General features: G+C 42.8%; 1 protein-coding gene across 2 annotated transcripts in view; it reads right to left on the bottom strand.

The window, feature by feature from the left end:
- Positions 1 to 19,732, bottom strand: part of Snx19 (sorting nexin 19) — a 53,074-nt gene extending 33,342 nt beyond the window's left edge. The window contains exons 1-8 of one of the 2 annotated variants that reach the window (XM_004862646.4): positions 17,524 to 19,732; positions 14,564 to 14,702; positions 13,289 to 13,389; positions 13,053 to 13,172; positions 11,113 to 11,243; positions 9,809 to 9,905; positions 9,162 to 9,330; positions 6,510 to 6,639 (exon numbers count right to left, since the gene is read on the bottom strand). In XM_004862646.4, the coding sequence (XP_004862703.1) occupies positions 6,510 to 6,639; positions 9,162 to 9,330; positions 9,809 to 9,905; positions 11,113 to 11,243; positions 13,053 to 13,172; positions 13,289 to 13,389; positions 14,564 to 14,702; positions 17,524 to 19,212 (2,576 nt within the window). In that variant the 5' untranslated portion in view covers positions 19,213 to 19,732. Of the gene's footprint in view, positions 1 to 6,509; positions 6,640 to 8,938; positions 9,060 to 9,161; positions 9,331 to 9,808; positions 9,906 to 11,112; positions 11,244 to 13,052; positions 13,173 to 13,288; positions 13,390 to 14,563; positions 14,703 to 17,523 lie in introns of those variants that run through there. The other variant, XM_021242766.2, reaches the window with a different exon arrangement.
- Positions 19,733 to 20,310: the final 578 nt, after the last annotated feature.

The following is a 20,310-nucleotide window of genomic DNA, read 5'->3' as shown; positions in this document are numbered from 1 at the left end:
ATATTAAAATAGAAACTCTGAACCAGTTGGAACAGAGGTCAGGTAGAACCCTTGAAGACATCGGTGTAGGAAAAGATTTTATGAACAAAACCTCAGTTGCCCGTGAACTAGCACAAACAATCAACAAATGGGATCTCTTCTTATTAAAAAGCTTCTGCACACCAAGAGAAACCACCAGCAGTGTGAAGAGACAACCCACAAAGTGGGAAAAAATCTTCACCTGCTCTTCCTCTGACAAAGGTCTATTATCTCGAATCTATAAAGAACTTAAAAAGATTAGACCTCCCAAATTTAAAGATGCAATCCAAAAATGGGCATCTGAAATGAACAGACATTTCTCAGACAAAGAAGTAGAAATAGCAAATAAATACATGAAAAAATGCTCAACATTACTGGTCATTTGAGAGATGCAAATGAAAACAATGCTGAGATTCCACTTCACTCCAGAAAGAAGGGCTGCTATCATGAAATCAGCCAATAACCAATGCTGGCGGGGCTGTGGGGAAAGAGGAACCCTGTTTCACCTGTGGTGGGCGTGTAGACTGGTGCAAGCACTGTGGAAATCAGTATGGAGATACCTCAAAGAACTAGGAGTGGAAATCACATTTGACCCCGCTATTCCACTGCTGGGGATCTTCCCCAAAGAATTAAAAGAATCATACCACAGTGATATATGTGGGCCCATGTTCATAGCAGCGCAGTTTGTAATAGCTAAGACTTGGAAACAGCCCAAATGCCTGTCAACTGGAGATTGGATAAAGAAAATGTGGTTTTTTTATAAAATGGAGTACTACTTAGCCAAAAAAAATGAGAAATGAGAGACATTTATAGCTAAGTGGATGCACATTTAGGGAATACTCTTAAGTGAAATAAATAGGACACAGATGTGTAAATACTGAATAGTTTCTCTGGTGTGAGAAACTGAAAGTGTAAATAAGGACTAAATGTATAATAGGTAATGTGAAACAGGAAGAAAAGGGGCAAAGGGGAAGGAAGTGGGAGGGCTAGGAGAAAGGATAGAAGGGAATGGGATTAATATGAGAAAATGGAAAAATAGGAACAAAATCTTTGTAAATAGGGAGGACTGGAGGGGTTGAAGGGAGGGCTGGGCAAGGGTGAAAAATAAGAACCAAGAGAGACTATGTAAAGGTGCAAATTTCCAATGATGAATGTCATTATGTTGTATACCTAAAATGTACCAATGATTAGAATGAATAATCGATAATGCAAAATAGGAAGAAAAGGTCCAAAGGAGTAGGGGTAGTGGGAGGGGCAGGGGAAAGGAAAGAAGGGAAAGGAAAAAATGATGAGAAATGGAAAAAATGGAAATATAGTCTTTGTAAATAGGGAATGGTGGAGGGCGTGGAGGGGTAGGAATGGGGAAAAAATAAGAACCAAGATGCATTATGTAAAGGTACAATTCCCAATGAGAAATGTAATTGTGTTGTATAACCTACAATGTACCAATAAAATCAGAGTGGTGACATAAAAAAACCCAAAAAAACAAAAATAAGAATCGCAGGCTGCCCAGGGGTAGAATGTGACTGATTTTTAGAGATGACAGTGCCCTTTTTATTACATGTCAGTGTGAAGATATGGGGATGCAATTTGGATTCTATTAATTATCTGACAGTCTCTTCTTGGGGAATGTCTACTACTCTGAACCGAAGATTTTTCGGTTAGCTTTCATTCCTCCAAATTATAGGGCAAAGGTCTGAGCCTGAAAGTTGGAGAATCATCACAGCTGAAAATGAGAGAAATCTGGGTTCAGATTCTGCATACACTGTAATATTTATGAGCTCTGTAATCTTGATTTAAAAACCCCAATTCTTTGTAAACCTTAGTTTCCTCACATTATAACTGGGGATCATAATACCTCTTCTATAGGGCTTTGCAAGGGATTAAATGATAGAATATGCTTGTAATATTCAATATCATGTATGCATAAAGTAATCTCCCAATCTCTGAGAGCTGAAGAGATTGTAAGCTTCTACACTCTGAATCCCAAGTGAGCCCTGTTACTATCACTTGGTGACTTGCTGGTACAAGACTGTGGGCCACAGGGGTCAAATCCTTGGATTAGTTTCACCTTGACTTCTTGCTTTCTTTCTTAAGAAGGCTTCTGGAACTCTGGGCAGTTAGCCAAGAACTGTAAGAAAAGGGTCAGGAATATCATGACAAAGATGGCAACAATGATTTGTAGGGGAAGACTGAAGGCCTTAGCTGTGAAGATTCTAGTTTATGGAAGTTTAGGGTGAGGACAATGCAAGTGTAGTTCCATCTTCCTTGCAACTAACAGAAAACAAAATGGGGTGAAGATACAGTTTGATTAGAAGAACATTTTGTCAGAAGGGATATGAGATAACCAAGCAAGTAGAAAATACCATTATCTGGAAACATCTATGGTGAACAAGTATGACAGACCACAGGTACTGCAAGGTTTTCAACAGTAGACACAAAATCTGCTTCTTGCACAGTATTCACTAAATATATTCAGAATTCTTCCACTTTTCCAAATAGTGATGCTACTCCATAAAAAAACAGACAGCAAAACCAAGAACAAAAATTAAAAAGAAAATCAAGGTCAATTCAGCTATAAGCCTTCTGATTTTATTTATGACACAAACTGTGGATAGATTTTGCTAGTTTTCATTCATCAGACAGAGATCCATCCAGGTAACTGAGTCCAGTGAAATGGGGATGAAAAGGGAAGGAAATTAGCTTGATTCCAAAGCTCTTCTCATTAGGAATAGATTCCAGCATTTCTCCCCACCAGGTCGCCAGGAGCACATGGAAAATGCTACTGTACTATACACGTAACATGTGTTTGTCTGTACTGGATAGGGGCCCAGGTACTTTGCTTTCTGTTCCGAGACTGGAAATGTTTTGGTTGTTGCTTTAACAAATGAGACTACTGGCACAAAATCACCTCGACAGTTCTTATAAAGCCTTCATTGTTTAGAGGGCCAATTCTATATAACTCAAGAGACAGGCACAGAAGACATGGTGGTAGCAGGCAGCAAGAGACTGGTATAGGGTGGGTGTCTTGAAGACTGAAAAAATGTAGCTCATCTGGAGCCACTAGGTAGAGGTATTAGAAATAGAAACTACATTTTAGTTCTTTCCTTTTCTAAAGAGCAAATATTTCTGAAGACCAATGTCTACTGGGCACTTGTAATACATCTAAAGACAGAGAGTCTTACTGATTCTGTGTTCCAGATAAGGAAACCAAAGCTCAGAGAATTTAAATACAGAATAGTAGTCTACTGTGGTAGATGGAACTTGGGCTTTGGAGCACAAGGGCTTGAATACTGGCTCCAGCACTAGTCGTCAGCTCTGTGATCATGGGGAAGGTCCTGAGTTAAATGCTCACCTCCATTCAATTGTAAGACATAAGTAAGCAGGAGCTGTGTCTGTTTTGTTCACTACTGACCAGTCCTTAGTAAAATTTTTTTCAATAATAAAGTTATAAGACCAAAATAAATCCTCAATGGGATACAGAGATAGGTACTTTAAGATAAAGTGGGATAAATGCTACAAAACAGCCTGAACAAATTTCTACCATCAAGCTAAAAACAGCTCAGACTAGGAGCATAATTACTTCTTTAGATCCCATTCACCTCCACTGAGGTACTGCAATCTGGCTGGGAAGTTTGTTAGCCCACATTTGAACCCTGAAAGTCTTACCCACATCTACTGCATCCATGGGGGTCTGTTTCCTTTGCATTTAACTTTCCTGCTTACATTTCCAAAGACTCTTGCCATGTGAGATACCAGGTTTTCAGTGAATCTCCTAAACTAGTCCAGGTCCTTCAATATTCAAGTTATCTAAACTTCAGATAAACCTCTCCTATCTTTTGAATATGGATCCCAATCTTTCTTGAATTTCTCCTGATGTACCTATACTTTTATGTTCCTACTGAATAATTTCTTGTGTTCTGAAACCAATTCATCATGTAAATGACTACCAAGTTCTGGGATCTTTCCATTTTTTAAAGCACTGGGAAGGCCATGAAAGGGAATCTCAACAGAGGGAGAAAAGAAATGAAGGCCTAATTTGCTATACTCATAGATGAGTAAATAAATCATGAGGGGAATATATTTTCAAATATAAAGGTATTAAGAAGGAAATATTTATACCTTTATCAAATAGTTAATGAATGTCCATCTGCCCAGGCCCTGTGTAATTTGCTGAGGACACAAAGCCAGTTCTGTCCCTTAAAGGACTAATAGTCTAGGGTAGGGTTTCTGAGTCACAGTACCATGGACATTCGGGGAACGACATTGCATGTTTGTTTGGGGGAAGGGGTAGAGCTGTTCCGTGTAGCACAAGATGGTAAACAGCACCTTCTCTCTACATACTAGATGCCAGTTGGTACTCCTTCTCCTCTTCCCGGCAGTGACACTGGAATTTCTCCAGATATTGCCAACAGTCGCCAGGGGGATAAAGGTGCCCTCTAGTTGAGAACCACTAGTTTAGGGAAAGCAGATAATTTATACGATACCTGTGACATAAGTATTATTATTAAAACTCTGAGGGCAGAGAAAAGGGCTCTTTCATTCTAGGGGAAAGTGGGAGAGGATACCATAGAGAATTTCACAGAATCAATGACTTTTAATGCTCAGTATCTGAAAAATATTTAATGTCAGGTTAAGCACATGAAAACAGGGACAATTAGGGACCTAGCAGGGCAACTGGAGAAGAATGAGGAAAGAAAGGTCATTCAAGCAGAGACAAGAAGATGAACAAAGGCCTGGAGGAAAGAGACCACAGAATATTCGGACAATGAAGGATTGTTTGGAGGGGGAGAACAGAAGTAAGACTGGGGCCAGAACATGTTAGTAAGAAAGGAACTAAAATTTTAATATAAAGGAATAAACGTAAATTTTAAACTTTTCTTGTGTGTGTGTGCTCAAGATTGAACCCAGGGGCTTGTCCATGCTATGCATGAACTCTATCACTGAGCTGCACCTCAGGCTTTAAATATGTATTTCAAACATAGTGGAGCCCTTTTATAAAAAGAGCCTTTCCTTGCTCCCCAATACATTAACCTGATCAAAGCAAACTGCTTTAACTGGATAATAGTCCACTCAGTTTCTAAGACGTCTCCTTGAAGTACATCTGTGGCACCCTAGAACTCTGGGACATGGGCTGGAAGAAGCAGTGTTGCAGGCAACATGGCACCACTGAGAAATCTGAGTACAGAATTTGTTTTTCAGAAAAAACTTCCTACTGGTAGAGCTGAACATGGAAAAGGGACAACAGAGAAAGCTCAAAGGTACAGCGACCAGTCAGCATTTCACACATAGGTTTTACTTGTGGACCAGTTGTAAGGCTACAATGCACAGGGAAAAGCACATTGGCTTTGGGGTCACACAAATGCAGTTTAAAATTACTCTTGAGGCATTTTGACTTTGGGCACATCATTTGCTAAGCTTTATTTTCTTGTTCTGTAAAATGGGGCTACCTATATCACTTGATCACTATAAAAAAATATGTAAGCTGAGGGCAAGTACTGACAGATAAGCACTCAGTAAACACAAATATGCATCCTCTTCTTTCACTGAGCCTCACTGAGTCAATATAACTTTGAGTATGGGGAGATAGAACAGATTGTTAATGGATCTCCTACTTGGTGTAGAACAGATAACAGAGTTGTCTTTCAAAAGAAGATTATTTTGAGTGACCTGTTGGCATGAACCACATGTTAGCGGAGAGGTATTTGGCTTCTTTCTTTGGGATCTCCCAGGACTTCTCATAAGAGAGAGATTAGAATAAGAGCAGATAAAACTTAAGCACTCCATGTGTCTCTGGCTCAGAGACAGTGTCTCAGGTCTTTTTCAGTTTAGCAAAGCCTATATCCATTGCATGGTTGGGAAATCAGCAGTTAAAAACTTGATCTGTATATAAATCTTCCAGGAGATCAAGTTGTATTGGAATCACAAAGCTTGTATTATAAAAGACAAGTTGCAAATCCAAGTTTCCCTCCATGTTTTCCCATTTTATATCAATAAGTACTTCTTCAGTAGTGAATATTTATACCTCTCTTGGAGAAAACAATCTTTATATCCAGAGCACTAATTTGTTTTCTCTCGTCTTTCCCCCGTTTATCATCACAGTGGAAATACATTTTCAGTTAAAAGAAATAATCCCCTGTAACAAGGCGAACAGAACTGAACTTTGGAATATAACTGGGTAGAGAATCTGTTCCATAGTAGGCAGAGTTCAGATAAGGCATTTGAAGGTCACAAGCAGCATCTGTAGCTAAGCGCATTATGCCAGCAGTCTTACAGAACCAGACACCCTCAAACTTTAGAAAACAGGGTGATTAACAAAAGTTTTTGATACTCTCCAGGCCATCTCAACACCCGTAACAGAGAATCTATCTTCTCACATGGCCACAGGTGCCCTGGACTCCATGCTTCCCTTTTCTAGTGCAGAGGTCCACATCACATTCCACTCTGAGCAGTCTGAGCTTCTAATGAGAAGGAGACCTCAGCAGCCTTACCTCTGAACAAGGGTTCCAAAGACAAGATGGAGACATTTCTGCATGTTTTCAGTGCACAGCCATTTCCACTGCTGCATCAAGAGCAAGAAGATCAGATCCAGGGCTGTGTCAGCTAACTCTGTCTCTGCTCCTGAGGGACAGAAGAGCATCACAGGTAACTCAGAAGAGAACCCCACATCAGGAATGTCTTTCAGTGCCCTGGGTGGCAGCTGGGTCTCCTCCACCTTCATATGGACCATCACATACTTTTATAATCCCTCTGCATTGAAATCAAGAGAAATGTACTTTATACCTAAAAAGTTCACTTATGGCTCTGCATGTCTTCACAATTCTTTTGCTTATGTTTCTCATACTGTTTATTCATTTGTTTGGTTTTGGTTTTTTGAGACAGGGTCTATGTAGTCCACACTGGTCTCAAACTCAGTGATCCTCCTGCCTCAGCCTCCCAAGTGGTGGGATTACAGGTGTGCACCACCACGCCCAGCTTACCTAGTGTTTTTAAAAAAGATTTTACATATAATTATTTTATTTACCTAGCTTCCATTTCTTCTGTATTTCCTCAGCATGCTGAATTCATTCTGTTCCAAGTGAGACCTCACAACTGGTGACTAACTGGAACTGGCACGGGTTTGTCCCTTCCATCCTCGCCTTCCACTATGTATCATGGAAATGTTGTGGGCAGATTTGAGAAAGATTTGGGCTACATTCTCCTGAAAAAACATCTCCATTACAAAGACCTGAAGGGTGGAGATTCAAGAGGCTTAGTTTGATTCTCAGATAACATGTGGTTCTAGGAAAAGCACCACACCTCTGGAAAAATGTCATGACATTTACTGGTTTCTTCCCTGTTTTGAGGATCTAAAGGGCCACAAATGAGCTTATTTTCATGCTAACCTGGAGTTTCCTGAACACATATACTCTATTGTCAGAAACATCTACTCTTTAAACTTGTGCCACATAGGGTAGATGTACCCATTTCACTTCTGATTTGCTTCCCTGGAAACTTCCCCAGGAGTACATAATATTCTACAGTGCATGTGAGATGCCTGGTCTTACCCGTGTTTAGTACTATAAACAACCAACATTTCTGTTAGTCTAAATCTCACAGTTTTGCCCAAGCTCTCGTCCGTTAGGGGTCCTTTAGAACATGAATGACTTCAGATCTGCATGGATGTGCTTGAACTGAATTCCATTTCCCTGTAAACCCCATCTGAAACATGTTGTCTTATCTGTCCTGTGTCCATTTTCTCTATCTGTCCTGTGTCCAAGGGGCATGGGAGCTGATGAGTTGCTCTCTGGTGATTTGCTCAAAGATGGGCTGGCCTGTTCCTTAGGAAATCGCATCCTTCTCAGTACAGTTATCTCCTCAGATTAAGCATCTGCCTGAAGGTGCCACCAAGTGGCAACACTTAGTCATAGCAATAAAAAAAAGTGGAAAGCAAAGTGCTGCTTATTTGTCTAGAAGTGAATAATACATTTCTTTCATAGGACCATTTTGACTCTTTCAGGCTAGAAGGAAGAAGGGCTCCAGCATAAACTATCCCTTTAGAGATACAATATTCAAAATTTGTAGGCTTTATTTTGGGTAGAATGATATTGTTTTGCTCATTCTTTTTATGATGTATTAAAGGGGTCTCAGATGCTTTGCCATACCATTTGCTTCACTTAGCCAGTGAGATGTGCCTGCAAACCCCACTTGTCATGTACTTAAATTGAGCTCCAAAGAGCAGAGGGCTGGTGATTTGTTCATAGGCCCCAAGGGACAACAGTGAAGTTGGCTTCTGTTGTTGTTGTGATCTTTCCTTCCCAAGCCACATCTCTGAGTCTTGGTGGAATCCATGACTTTTCTTCTTTGAAGTTTTAGATTAGCAAGTATACTAATTAATATTTAAGCCTCTGAAGTTTTCCTCCCTAAATACATCTGCTCTTCCTCTCCTGGAAGCAAACCAGCCCTGCCTCAAATCCTTACAAGTGGAAAGCAGAAGTGGAAAGCATACCTCTTTCCTCTCCCTGCTCTACTCAAGAGAATGAGGTGGTATCATCAGCCATAGCAGTAAATAAAGCAGAAGGAACATATCTGGTGAAAAAGATGTATTCTACTATGGACAGCAGAGTGTTTCAGTTACTCTATGATGTCCAGTATACAGACATTATTGGCAGATGTGTGAGAGGAGAGGCCAGCAGTATGGATAGGTATCTGGGGAGAATGTGCAGAGAACAAGTAGAGAGCCAAAACTGAACCTCCGGAAGGCTGATAAGGAAAAACAGTGGACCACAAAGGGACCACAAAATAGACACAAAGAAAATTAGGAAATTGGTATCACAGACACTGAGGAAAGAGCTCCAGATAAAGACAGCAATCTCATATGTCAGAGTATGCCAAAATGTCTTACACGAAACACTGACATTATATCATGGATCTGTTCCTGCTGGGTAAAAACTACCTGTGTCTATGCCTTGCTCTGCTACTTACCTTGGTGGTGGGGACTGTGTCCTCCTTATCACTGGCCCAGAACTCTCATGCTGGAGTCCAACACATGACTCACTCAGCTAGAACAACAGAAAGTAAAGCTACAAAGTTCAACTCTCCCAAGTCCTGGTGGATTCCACCTTGGCTCCCTTCTCTGGGGGAGCAGAGACCTTGCCACTTACCTGGATCACTGCTGCTCAGGTCTTGGGCTGGCACAGCTGCACCTGACAAGCAACTGTCCACATATCTCTTGGGGATTTGTCCTGGGGCTCCTGTTGATTGGATTTCCAGTAATTCTGTCTGCTTTTTAATAAAGGATTCCATTCCAGACATGGACAGGATCTCTGACTCCTGAAGAAATAGCCAGTGGCACATCACATAAAGAATGCAGGAAGCAGGGCCCAAGTGCAGCACTCTAGGTTTCCCCACATCTCACTTGCAAAAGAGCTATGGGCACAGAATCCACTGAATGAGACTACTTCAGGGAAGTTTCTCTTTACCCAAGGTGCAAATCAAACAAACCTGGCATAGCACCACCACTTCTGAACACTCAGATCTCTGTTCTCTTCCAGAAAGGGACTCTCTTCCTGTCACTCATTATCCCACACCTATTGCCTTTAAGAAGCCAACCTGACAACTCACAACTGATAGGAATTCAGCCACTCAAAGAGCACATGTTTAACATAAAAGTTGAGACCCAGATGATACGTTAAATCCTTTAGCAGGACACCATGTCTTGACTTTAGAGACTGTTTTAACCTCCTATAACTGCAGGATCAATAGGCCACATCTTACTCCTTGCAGTTCTCTGGGCTGCTTTGGTTCTCACCGCATTGCTTTCCTGGAGACAATAGAGAATCCTGTCGTGTGCTTCTGTCACATGCAGTGCTGGAGCAATTTTGCTGGATGAGAACCTCAGTCTCGGCCTGGTAGAGAAACAAATGGCAGAAACAATGTAATTTATGGTTCTGATACTGGAACAGAAGGCTGTCAAGTACCGGTAACACACCAAAACAAGAACACTCATACTTATTCTTGGGAGCTTACTATGCCTAGTAGCCAGGAAAGACTAGGTGCTGAAATCCTCCAAACAAAGTATATTCTGGCAATTCTTTATAGTGCCACTTTTACAGTAAGCTATGCCTTCAGTGTATTTGTGAAAAGGCTTTTGCCAAGAAATAGGAGCAAGTTTGTCATGGTCATGGTCCCACAGGCTAGAAAAGTGGTAAGTACATACTATGCACATAATGTTAAAAATTTGTTGAAGATTAAATAAATAGCATAGACTAAGGATTTTTGTTATCGTTGGTACCCTTTTGTGGAATCATTTATTCCCCTGTGTTCTAAAGAAAACCAGAGAAAGAATTGTAAGTGATAAAAAATGTGTCAAGAACTAGAAGATTCACCAGCATAAGTATCAAGGTCATCTTTTCAAACATGGGCCCAGTTTAAAAAGACTAAGCCCTTGAGTCTGGTATTGGCCCTCAACATGAATAGAGACAGTGGCAAACAAGGATAATCAGTGACTGCCCCTCCTGCTTCTTTATAATGATTAAGATTCCCATGAAATTTCCAGTAAGGGTAAGTGTAGTGCCCTTGCCTTCCACACGTTATTGTGGAGGGCTGCCAGGGAACAGCTGGAGCCCAAGTGCAGGAGACAGCAGCAGCAGTCAACCAGTTACTAAAAGAGGCCCTGCAGATTTCCATTCTAGCCCTTTCCTGTTTATTGCTAGTAAATGTATTTCTGAGCCAAGATTTCCAGAAATGATGGCAAAGAGAGATAGTTATGAGCCTTAATTCTTAGTAGGAAAGAAATATCTCAATTTCTCAGGAACACAGAAAAGAGAATATCCATATTCTAGAGTTTTCCTTCTTGTCACAACTCTGAGGTAATCTGGGCCCCCCCCGCCCCCATTCTCACAGGAAGAGCAAGCACTCAGCAGTGCTGCCTCTGCATCACATTTGGCTCCCTTGGTGGAGCATCAGGGAGCCCCGGGTCTCTCACCTAAAAGCAAGTACATCAGACCTCCCTCTTCTCTTCTAGGGCCTGCAAATAGAAGTGACCTTTGCTCAGGATTGGGGATCAACCTGAGAACTGGGGAAAGGTTCCTGGGCCATTGGAGGGCTTCTCACTTGCTAGGCTTCTTGCCTTCTGTCTGTGGCTTGCTTTCATTCTCAGCCTCACTCAGCTCCTCCGTGGGGCTCTGGGGCTCAGAGCGAGGAAACGCTGTCTTCAACGTGTCTACGATGGCACTCACCACCATCTGCAGGGTCAGAGGTGCAGGGTCAGTAAGTCCACTCAATCCCCAGAAGGAAAGTACCCAACTGGAAAGCAATCGTCTCACTGTGCTTTGTGCAACAAGACAGCCAGGAGCCGAGCCATCTAGCACAGCCTTATCTATTAGTGATGTCAAACACCAGTCAATGACAACATTCCCCCTTTTTCTATGGCCATGGAAATCTTCTTATTGCAGTGTAAGACAGATAAGGCTATGGAAAAATAAGCCTAAACAAATCATGAAATAAATAAAAACCAACCTGGGAGTTTTGCAGGCTGGTGAATATTTTTCATTTTCAGTTTTTTTCCTTTTTACATAAAAAGGTGATTTCTAGTCTCCAAACTGATAATACCTTCATCAAGATGTGAATAAGTGGAGGTAATTCAGGTAGGAGTATAAGGAACAAAGAAAGAGAGTCTAGGGCATAAATAATATACACACGCTTAGAGTAATTCACATAGAGCAAAGAACTTTTTTCTAGTCAGGGCAAATAATTTCTTTAGGTACAAAAAATAAATACCACTCAGATAAAAATCAAAGTTTTCTGGAGTTAATATAAACTTTGATACTCATAAGAGCAAACCAAATAATTTCAATGAAAAATAAGAATGGGCTCTATTTCTCAGAATGGGAAAATAGCAACAGACATTTGCGTAAAAAAAGAAAATATACAAATAAAATCCTAAACTATCAAGAAATAAATCCATTTCCTTTTCCTCATACCTCTTCCTAATTAAACCATAGGTGGAGCACTACACCATGCCTTTGTTCTGTGACAGTCCCCCACAGGGAGCACAATTAGCACATCTAATAATCACGGAGACCACAAGGAAGACCAGGGAGAACAAACCAGAGAAGAGCAGAGGACTGCATCAACTAGTGGATGTAGCTGAGAAAATACGACTTGCTCTTTGGGCTCAAGAACTGTGGTCTGTAGGAGGGTTCTCACATGTCCCATTTACTTCTGTATCACTGACAACTAGCATGGTGCCTGCCTCAGAACCGGCATCCAATTGGGAAGTGCTGAAAGAATCACTGAGAGAACACATCTGCGTGGCACTCTGTCAGTCTCCTTCTAGTGTGTGGTTTTCTCATAGCAGTGGATGCCCCCTGACATCTGTCCTATTCAGTTCCTTTTTACTTGTCCCTCCAGCCTTAGATGAGAAGATGGAGGTACCTCCTCTTCTGCCAATGAGTCAGTGTTTCTCATCCATGTAAAGCATATGGCCATCTTCTAATGAGCACAAACCTCAGGCTTCTTCCCTGGAGACTGGTGATACCAGCTGGCCATTACAGCTTATAGGTTTGGATGTGCTCCGCCGACGTCCTACCATCTCCACAGGTACTGACACACTTTCATGAGAAGGTGTCTCTAGCAGGGAAGCATTACACCAATTTAAACCCGCTTAGTGTCCTGTCTGTGGACTCTCCTTCCTGACTGATCAACCCTGGGAATCACTTTTCCCTCCAGAAGGAATCCCCTGACTATGGAGGTTCACATATACCCTTACACACCTCCATAGAATGACAATGCCACAGTTCCCCCAGGAGATATGTGTACACTTACAGAGTTAGGGAATTGTCTATTAACAACTGCTCACTATGATTTAGCAAGTTGAAGAGCCAACCAATTTTTGGTGAAAGGTCTTACAAAGTTCTAGTACATGTTCTATTGAGTGCTCTATGCTGCCTCCCCCCGTGTCCTATCTCCCTTATTTCCTAAGCCTATCCCCCACTCCAACACACACTCCACATTTACAGACAGCACAAGCTGCGCAGTGGCCCTCCTGGTACCTTGTCTATTCTAGAGACCAGGAACGGTTTCTTGACAAACGCAATACGAGCATCAGTGTTCAGAGCAAGGAACTCTTGTACCTCCTCACTGTTAGCAATCTCAGGAATGGCACAGAGTTGCTGCAAAAGTAAGACAAGAGGATTTTAAAGAGAAATTTTGGTCCCCAGATCTCGCCACCTTACCCTGGGTATGTGTGGGTCAGAATGAGAACAAAGCCGAAGGAGAAGATGCTGACCTTTAGGAACGATTCCAGGAGGCTCTTACGGGCTTCTACTCTGTCACTGTCCATGTTTCCAAATGGAAGATCTGGAAAGAGCTTTTTTGGACCCTTTACATCTTCAAAACGAAACAAAGTTTATCCATCCATTAAACATTCGCAAAGAGCTTATTCATAAAAAATATAAAGAAAAGAATTATTGAATATTATTTCCCTGGGATTTTTAACTTAATTTCAGGAGTTCCAAATACATCCCCAGGGATATGATAAATGTATTCTCATTATTGTGAAGAGAAGCATAACAATGGCTAACGTGGCTAACAATGGCTGAAGTCCAATGGTCCAAGTTCTAAGCTCTACTATAATAATCTTTCTGTGAATTTGCTTATTTTCTGTATAAAGGGGATAATGTACAGTGGTTTCCTGAAAATAAGACCTAGCCAGAAAATAATCAGTCTTGAAATCTAGAGATCAAAAATGCCAGCCCCAGTCAGCCTATCCTTTCCTTACCTGCCATCACTGTCCTCTTGCTCAGGGGCTACTCTGTAAGGCAAGTAAGGAAAGGATAGGCTGGCTAGGGCTGGCATTTTTGATCTCTAGATTTCAAGGCTGCTTATTTTCTGGCTAGGTCTTATTTTTCAGGGAAAGAGGATAGCATTTGTCTCATAGTTGTTATGAGGATTAAACAAACTAGCAGGTGTAAAGTGCTTAGAAGAGAATGTTATGAACAAGCCTGCCTCAGTATTAGGTGTTATTAAGAAATTAAATGCATAATACATGCTCAAACTTACTAAAATATTTGGGTAATCAACATTTTTTTTTAAAAGCAGCCAGTTATTAGCTTATCCTTAGAGTTAAATTTATTACATTTTCTTATTTTCTCTGTGCTGTGGAGATGTCGAACAGCACAAAAAAATTCTGGTTGTTAAAGGAAACAAAGTGATAAAGATTTCTGGGTAACATTTTAATGTTTAAGAGTGATCAATCTATAGTTCTGGAAAGAGTAATTTAACCACTCAAACTGTCTCATGAGCACAGGCAGAAATGTTAATTTTAAGCTTAAACTAGGTGGGGCTTCAGAACAAGGGATTTAGCAGCCAAGCACTACCTCAGAAAGAATGTGATCAGAGCTGTCCATCACTAAACCTCAAAACTTCTAAGCAAGACTTGGGGAAGAGAGAACCCCAGTCCTGGATTCTCTTCCCCACAAACCCATAGGCTATCAAGCATTCAGGGCAGGGTGGTGACAGCTGAGAAGCAAATAGGCAGTCCAGCGCCAGGGAAAATGCTGACTTTTGATGAACTTCCGTAGATCTGGTTTCTCCTCCAGACGGGTCTGCAGGTTCAAGAACTCCCGATAGCGGCGATTTACAGTGTGGTAGGCCAGCTGCTGCAGGGCACTGCTGTTCTCACTGTGAAGGGCTGTCTCGTACTGTTGAAGGAACAGAGTTATTGACCAAACGAGCCAGGTCTAGGCATTCTTCTACTCTGGCTTTAATGACTACTTGCTCAATAGCATGCAGTGACAGCAGAGTGAAGATAAAGAGAGGGAGATGTTCCTGTCCTTTTGCAGAACCTGCTGCATCTGAGTGGAATAACTCAAACTCTAAAGGCAACTGACTTAAAGAATGAGATGTACTTTCTGATAATCTTGGTCCAGAAAGTCAGAAATGAGTTTGACTGCTCCTATGACTTCTATCCAAAAGATTCCTCCCCCAGATACATAGCTGTATTTATAAAAATGGCTCTATCACTCTGTTTTAGCCCCAAAGACAGAGTAAAACAGAAGGCATATCACCTATAAAAGAGATTACATTTCTATCATCTCTAAGTTATAGGCTGGGCATTGTAAGGGGAAAATCATTTTGCCATAAACTCAACAAGTGATGATCTCTATTAAAAGCAGGAAGAACAATTTCAAACAGCAGATGTGCAGAAGTCATTTGCTTGCCTGGAATGAATTACAGGGCATGTGTTATTGTTTTGCTTTGGGCAGATTAATCTTCCTAACTGTTATTCTTAGAAGTAAACTGAAAATTTTTCCTAAGTACAGTGTACATGATATTTATATCACTGGAAATCACATGATTGGAGATGCTGTACAGGATCCGAGTCTGCTGCTTCCACATGCTGGCAGTGGGAAAGGTGGTTTATACTACATGTTCCTGGAAGAGTGAGCACCCTGAATATATTGAAGTTGTGCCTCAGTGCATAAATAGTTCAGATACAATGAAGTGCTGTGGGAGAATTATATACGTGCTTACTCTTATTAGGAGTAGGTTACTGTTATTGTTTGGCAGAGGGATTGTACTGTGGCCAGTGAGGGAAACAAATATCTCCTTGATGGTTGGACTTAAGGCTGGTGTATTCAAATTTTCCAGAGGTGGAGAGGGAGATGTACTCACAATTAGCTGAGGTGAGCTAAGCAGTCCCTCAGACCAGTATGGAAAAGAAAGACAGACAGGTGGAATTTGGGAGTGGGAGGCTGAAACTTGGAGAATCTGAGAGTTATGATGCTTTCTGTGGGATAGTCTGCTCCTTGAGGGACAATATTTAATTCTCATGTGTTCACTTCCATCATGTAAACTGAAGACTGTTTTACTATCAGAAAGTGTAATATTGATACATAATTTAGAACCATGCCCACATTAAAATCTAAACCCAACCCAATCGCAAACCATGCACAAGTGGCTACGTGATTTTGCTAATCATTTTTCATTTACCTTTTCCTTCTTTTTAATGTTTTATTGGTACACATTTTGCAGTACGTAATGACTGCATCCACTCTGGGGAGCTGGTATTACATAACACGTCTTAATTCCTTTTTGTAACCCCTTTCCCCCTCCACCTCTTGGTGCCCTTCTTTGCAAAAGATCTATGTCACTGTTCCCTATTATCTATCTTTTATTTTGCACTTTGTTTACATTTCGGGTTTCTCTTGACACTATAATGTTAAGTGAAAGAAATCAGACACATTTTACCCTTTTCTAGTGCCTACTTTAAGTAGGTAGTGGCTGGTGTCAAAATCTGCAATAAAAAAATGATATGGGCCGGGGATTTAGTTCAGTGGTGCCGCCACCTGCCTCGCAAGCACAAGGTCCTGAGTTCAATCCCTGCTACCAAAAAACCCCCAAAAAAGTAGACAATAGGAGAAAGAATATGATCAAAAAAATTTTTGTCAACTTAATTTTTCTACTAATGAGGAAGAAAAACTGTTTAATATAATGTTAAAAAGTTATAAACAGAAGATGAAAGAACCAGAAGCCAACGCTTTTATGTGAGAAAGTTGTACATTATCCGGAATTAGAAGAATAAAAAGGCAGGCAAAATGTTAACAAAGATACGCCTGTCCTTTGAGGCTAGTCTGAGTTATTCAGGACCAGACTTCTAAAATTTACCTATTTTATAAGGAATGTGCATGTGCTTATGAATACATGGTTTTCTAATTACTTTTATTTTCTTAACTTGAAAATGTCACAATGTTCAAATGCTAGGTCATGTTGCAGCTGGGTTCAGCAGATTAGGGAAAGCACGCTCTCTTTTAATTGGATTGGCAGTACCCATGGTTGTGGCCATGTTTGGACTCAGAATGAAAGAAATTCAAGGAGAAGGTAAGTAAAATCCAATAGACAGGGTTTTTCCCAGGAATCCTCTTACCAAATTTTTTCCCTCTTAGTTTCTTTCGTTCTTTTAAAAAATACTAAAATCTTTTGCACTTTGTTTTGACAAGGCAGATTATTTCCATCGGATGGTATAACGAGTTCCTTATTCCTAGAGATGTTTAAACAGACTTGGGAATCACTTGGCAGAGAGGTTATGAAAAGGGCTGGTTAGATTAGAGCAGCAGATCCTTCAAAATGCCCTCCATGCTACCTCCACATTCTATTTTTAAAAATATATAGAATCCTTGGACTCATTCTTTGAAATTCTATTCAGAATCTGTCAGTCTGTCATAACTGGTACGTAGTATTTAAAAAGCCCAAGCAATTATGAAATACAGCCAGGTTTAGGAACCACTGAAAACTATTACTGTCAGTATTCTAAGAATCCTGAGCTTCTAGGACTGTTTGTGTGGGTAAAGAATAAGAGTCTACTCTGCTTTACAAATTAATTAGCTTCAGACCATTCCCACAAGCTTGTGAATTAAACACAGCAAAAGTGAGAGTTGTCTCCCTGAGAACATTAACTTCACTGACTCTGCTTTCCAAACCCATTCCCAACCCAGTCAGTGCCCACAACTTTAATCCAGTTACCTTCACAGTGTAGAGCGTGTATGGGTGGAATCCAGTGCCACTGTGCTCTCGGGCAGTAATGGTGCCAGTGATACGAAGGTTCTGGATGACAACTGGCCCATCTGGACTGCTCAGGGGCTCAAAGCTGAAGGTGCCTGAGCTGAGAGGACCAGGTGGAGAGGAGGAAAGTGACACTTGTGGCAAAGTAGGATCCAGGGAATTCATACCATCTGTGAGATCCTTCTCTAAGCACGAGGGTCGTGCAGGGTAGGTCTTTACTGGTTCTTCCAGCAAAGCTGTAAGGGAGGTGACATCTTGTTCTACCTCCTTGTCTGCAGTGTCAATCTGGATCTCTGGGCAGGAATTTAGCACAGATACCAGCAGACCTGACTCCGTTTCTGTCCCTGGACCCTCCTCAGCCTCTGTTCCTTCAGTGCCCTCAGATCCCTCACCATCCTTAGGATCCAGAACCTGAGTATCTTCTAGGGCACACAGAGCATCATGGATCCTGTCAGAGAGGAAGTTGCCTGGGGTCATTAGCATGATGGTTTCTTTACCCAGTTCAGAGAGGGGAGACTCCAGCTCTGAGTCTTCACATAAGAACAAGGGGCCTCGAATATTTGGGTGCAGAAAATGAGATGAGTTGTTTCCTACTTTTCTTTCTTCAAGCAACCCACCCAAATCTGCCTCTATAGCTTCATGGCCTTCTTCAATCTCGGGGGAAGGGCCTGCTTCACTGTAGTTTAGAAGCACTGTGGCTGCTCCTGGGGAAGGGTCTCTCCCTTTTGGCAGATTCTCCACCTCAAGAATCAGTGGCAGAGATATGGGCACTGAGGGTTGCTCCAGAGCACCAGGGGTGCAGAGTGTTTTAGCTGCTTGTACGGGATCATTTCTGGCCCTGGAAAAGATACCCACAAGTATAAGGTGGATCCAATCAGGATCTGTCAGCTTGTTGATCAGTGGTAAGATTACACTGCAAGTAATGAGTTCGACCACTACATGGCGTCCAGTCCTAGTTTCCAAGTGGGGCTTGGGCACCAGACCTTGAAGCAACAAATTCACAATGCCACGTGTATGTGTTACCTCAGCACTAGGGCTGTGCACAGCAGGATGTGGGGCAGTAGCCTGGCAGTACGCCTCCCAGAGCTGGGAAGGCTGAACTGGGCTACTCTGCTTCTCTTCAGTGGCCTCCTTTGCCTGAATGTAGCTCTGCAGGTGACAACCACAGAGAGTCAGAACCCTCTGGGCAAGAGCATGGGTGTCCACCATGCCCATTCTCCTCCGAAGCTCCTGTACCAACCCTTTCATGGCTGCTTCCATCTCTTCCTCAAAGGCTGGCTCCTGGCTCACGGAACGATACCAGGATAACACAAAATCACGAATAATCATCTGGATGGTGCGGTCGATCTCCTGTTCCAGCTGTCTTTCTGCCTCGGGACACGGAGGGCAGGTGGCCACTGGAATGAAGCGTTCCAAGTGCAGTTGACCTGAAGCGCCCACAATGGCACTGGAGCCCAGCCACCCTCCCAGCACCATGAATAAAGCAGAGAGAAGGCACAGAAGCCACACATTGACCAGAAGGTGGATGACCAGGATACAGCCGAGCAAGACCCCCACAGCCATCAGCTTCCGGCTACTCCACAGATTACAGAGGTTACAGCAGGACTCAGGTAGGGTCTCCTGGGTCGGAGGCTTGGTCTCTGCCTTCATGGCTGAAAGAAGTAAGGCTTCTCTAGATGACGGCCCCCTTTCAATTTACTTCAATTTTACTGCAGATAAGGGGGCATGAACTGTGATCCTGACAGATGATCTGGGCTTCCATGCAGAGATTCCGCCGAGATTAGGGCTCTTGAAGTCCTACAGGCACTACAAAGCGACCGGAGCAGTCCTGTTTCTCAGGCCGCCGTCACCAGAGCCCTCCACCAGCCGGTTCCAGAGGGGGAGAACCTGTCCTGGAGCGAAGCTCCGCGGGTCCTGAATGCCCTGGCCGAGGGTCTCCCAGCAGGCTCGGAGGGCGGCGGAGACAGTTACGCTGGCGCTCAGTGGCGGCCGGGATCCGGGCGCTCGTCGCCGGGGGCCGCGCGCCCAGGTTAGCGTGGACCGGACTCATTGGGGACCCTGCCGACGGCCTCGGCCCGCGGCGACGCAGGCTTAGGCGGCCGAGCCACCGCGTTCTGGAGCCCCAACTTCCTCAGGGATACCCGCCTGCTGTCCGCGGGGTACAGCTTCCGGGTCGCGGGCCCGGGAGCAGGGCATGCTGGGAAGGCGGCAGTGAGCTCAGTGCTGTGCCGCCGACGCCCCCTAGTGGTAGGGAGTCGTGGTGATGCCGCGAGCGGCCGGGGGTCTCCCAGCCAGAGCCAGGGCTCAACAGGGCTGGCCAAGCTTCCTGAAGTGCGGCCTTGCAGCAAGATCTGCAGAGTTCAGTTCCAGCGCCTTTAAGGTGTTCTCCAGCTTCATTATTGAATGTTGTCTACAAACATCACTTATTTCTCGGACAAAGTGATCCAGTTTGTTTTAATCACATGAGGAAGTGTTTTCTTTGGCCTGACACACCCCACCCCCATTCCCAATTCACCGCCCGCCCGCCTTGTTCTCAGCAGCTGCAAACTACTAGTCATAAAACTACAAATCATAACACAGAGACAAATTCATTCCTTAAACTTCATAGACTGTATCACTAAATCAGGGTTGTGATGGGGGTAATTTACTAATGGCACTACCTGAGCTGTCAAACATTTGCAGCATCTGCTGCGCTCAGTCACTGTGATGGGTAGTATGGAGGAAGAGAAGCTGTCCCCAAGCCCCCCG

The sequence above is a fragment of the Heterocephalus glaber genome, unplaced genomic scaffold (assembly GCF_053883595.1).
Source record: "Heterocephalus glaber isolate CG9 unplaced genomic scaffold, H.glaber_assembly_v1.0 deba00001446, whole genome shotgun sequence".
Classification (NCBI taxonomy): domain Eukaryota; kingdom Metazoa; phylum Chordata; class Mammalia; order Rodentia; family Bathyergidae; genus Heterocephalus; species Heterocephalus glaber.
Note: the sequence above shows the minus strand (reverse complement) of the source record. Positions and strands in the feature narration are given on the sequence as shown.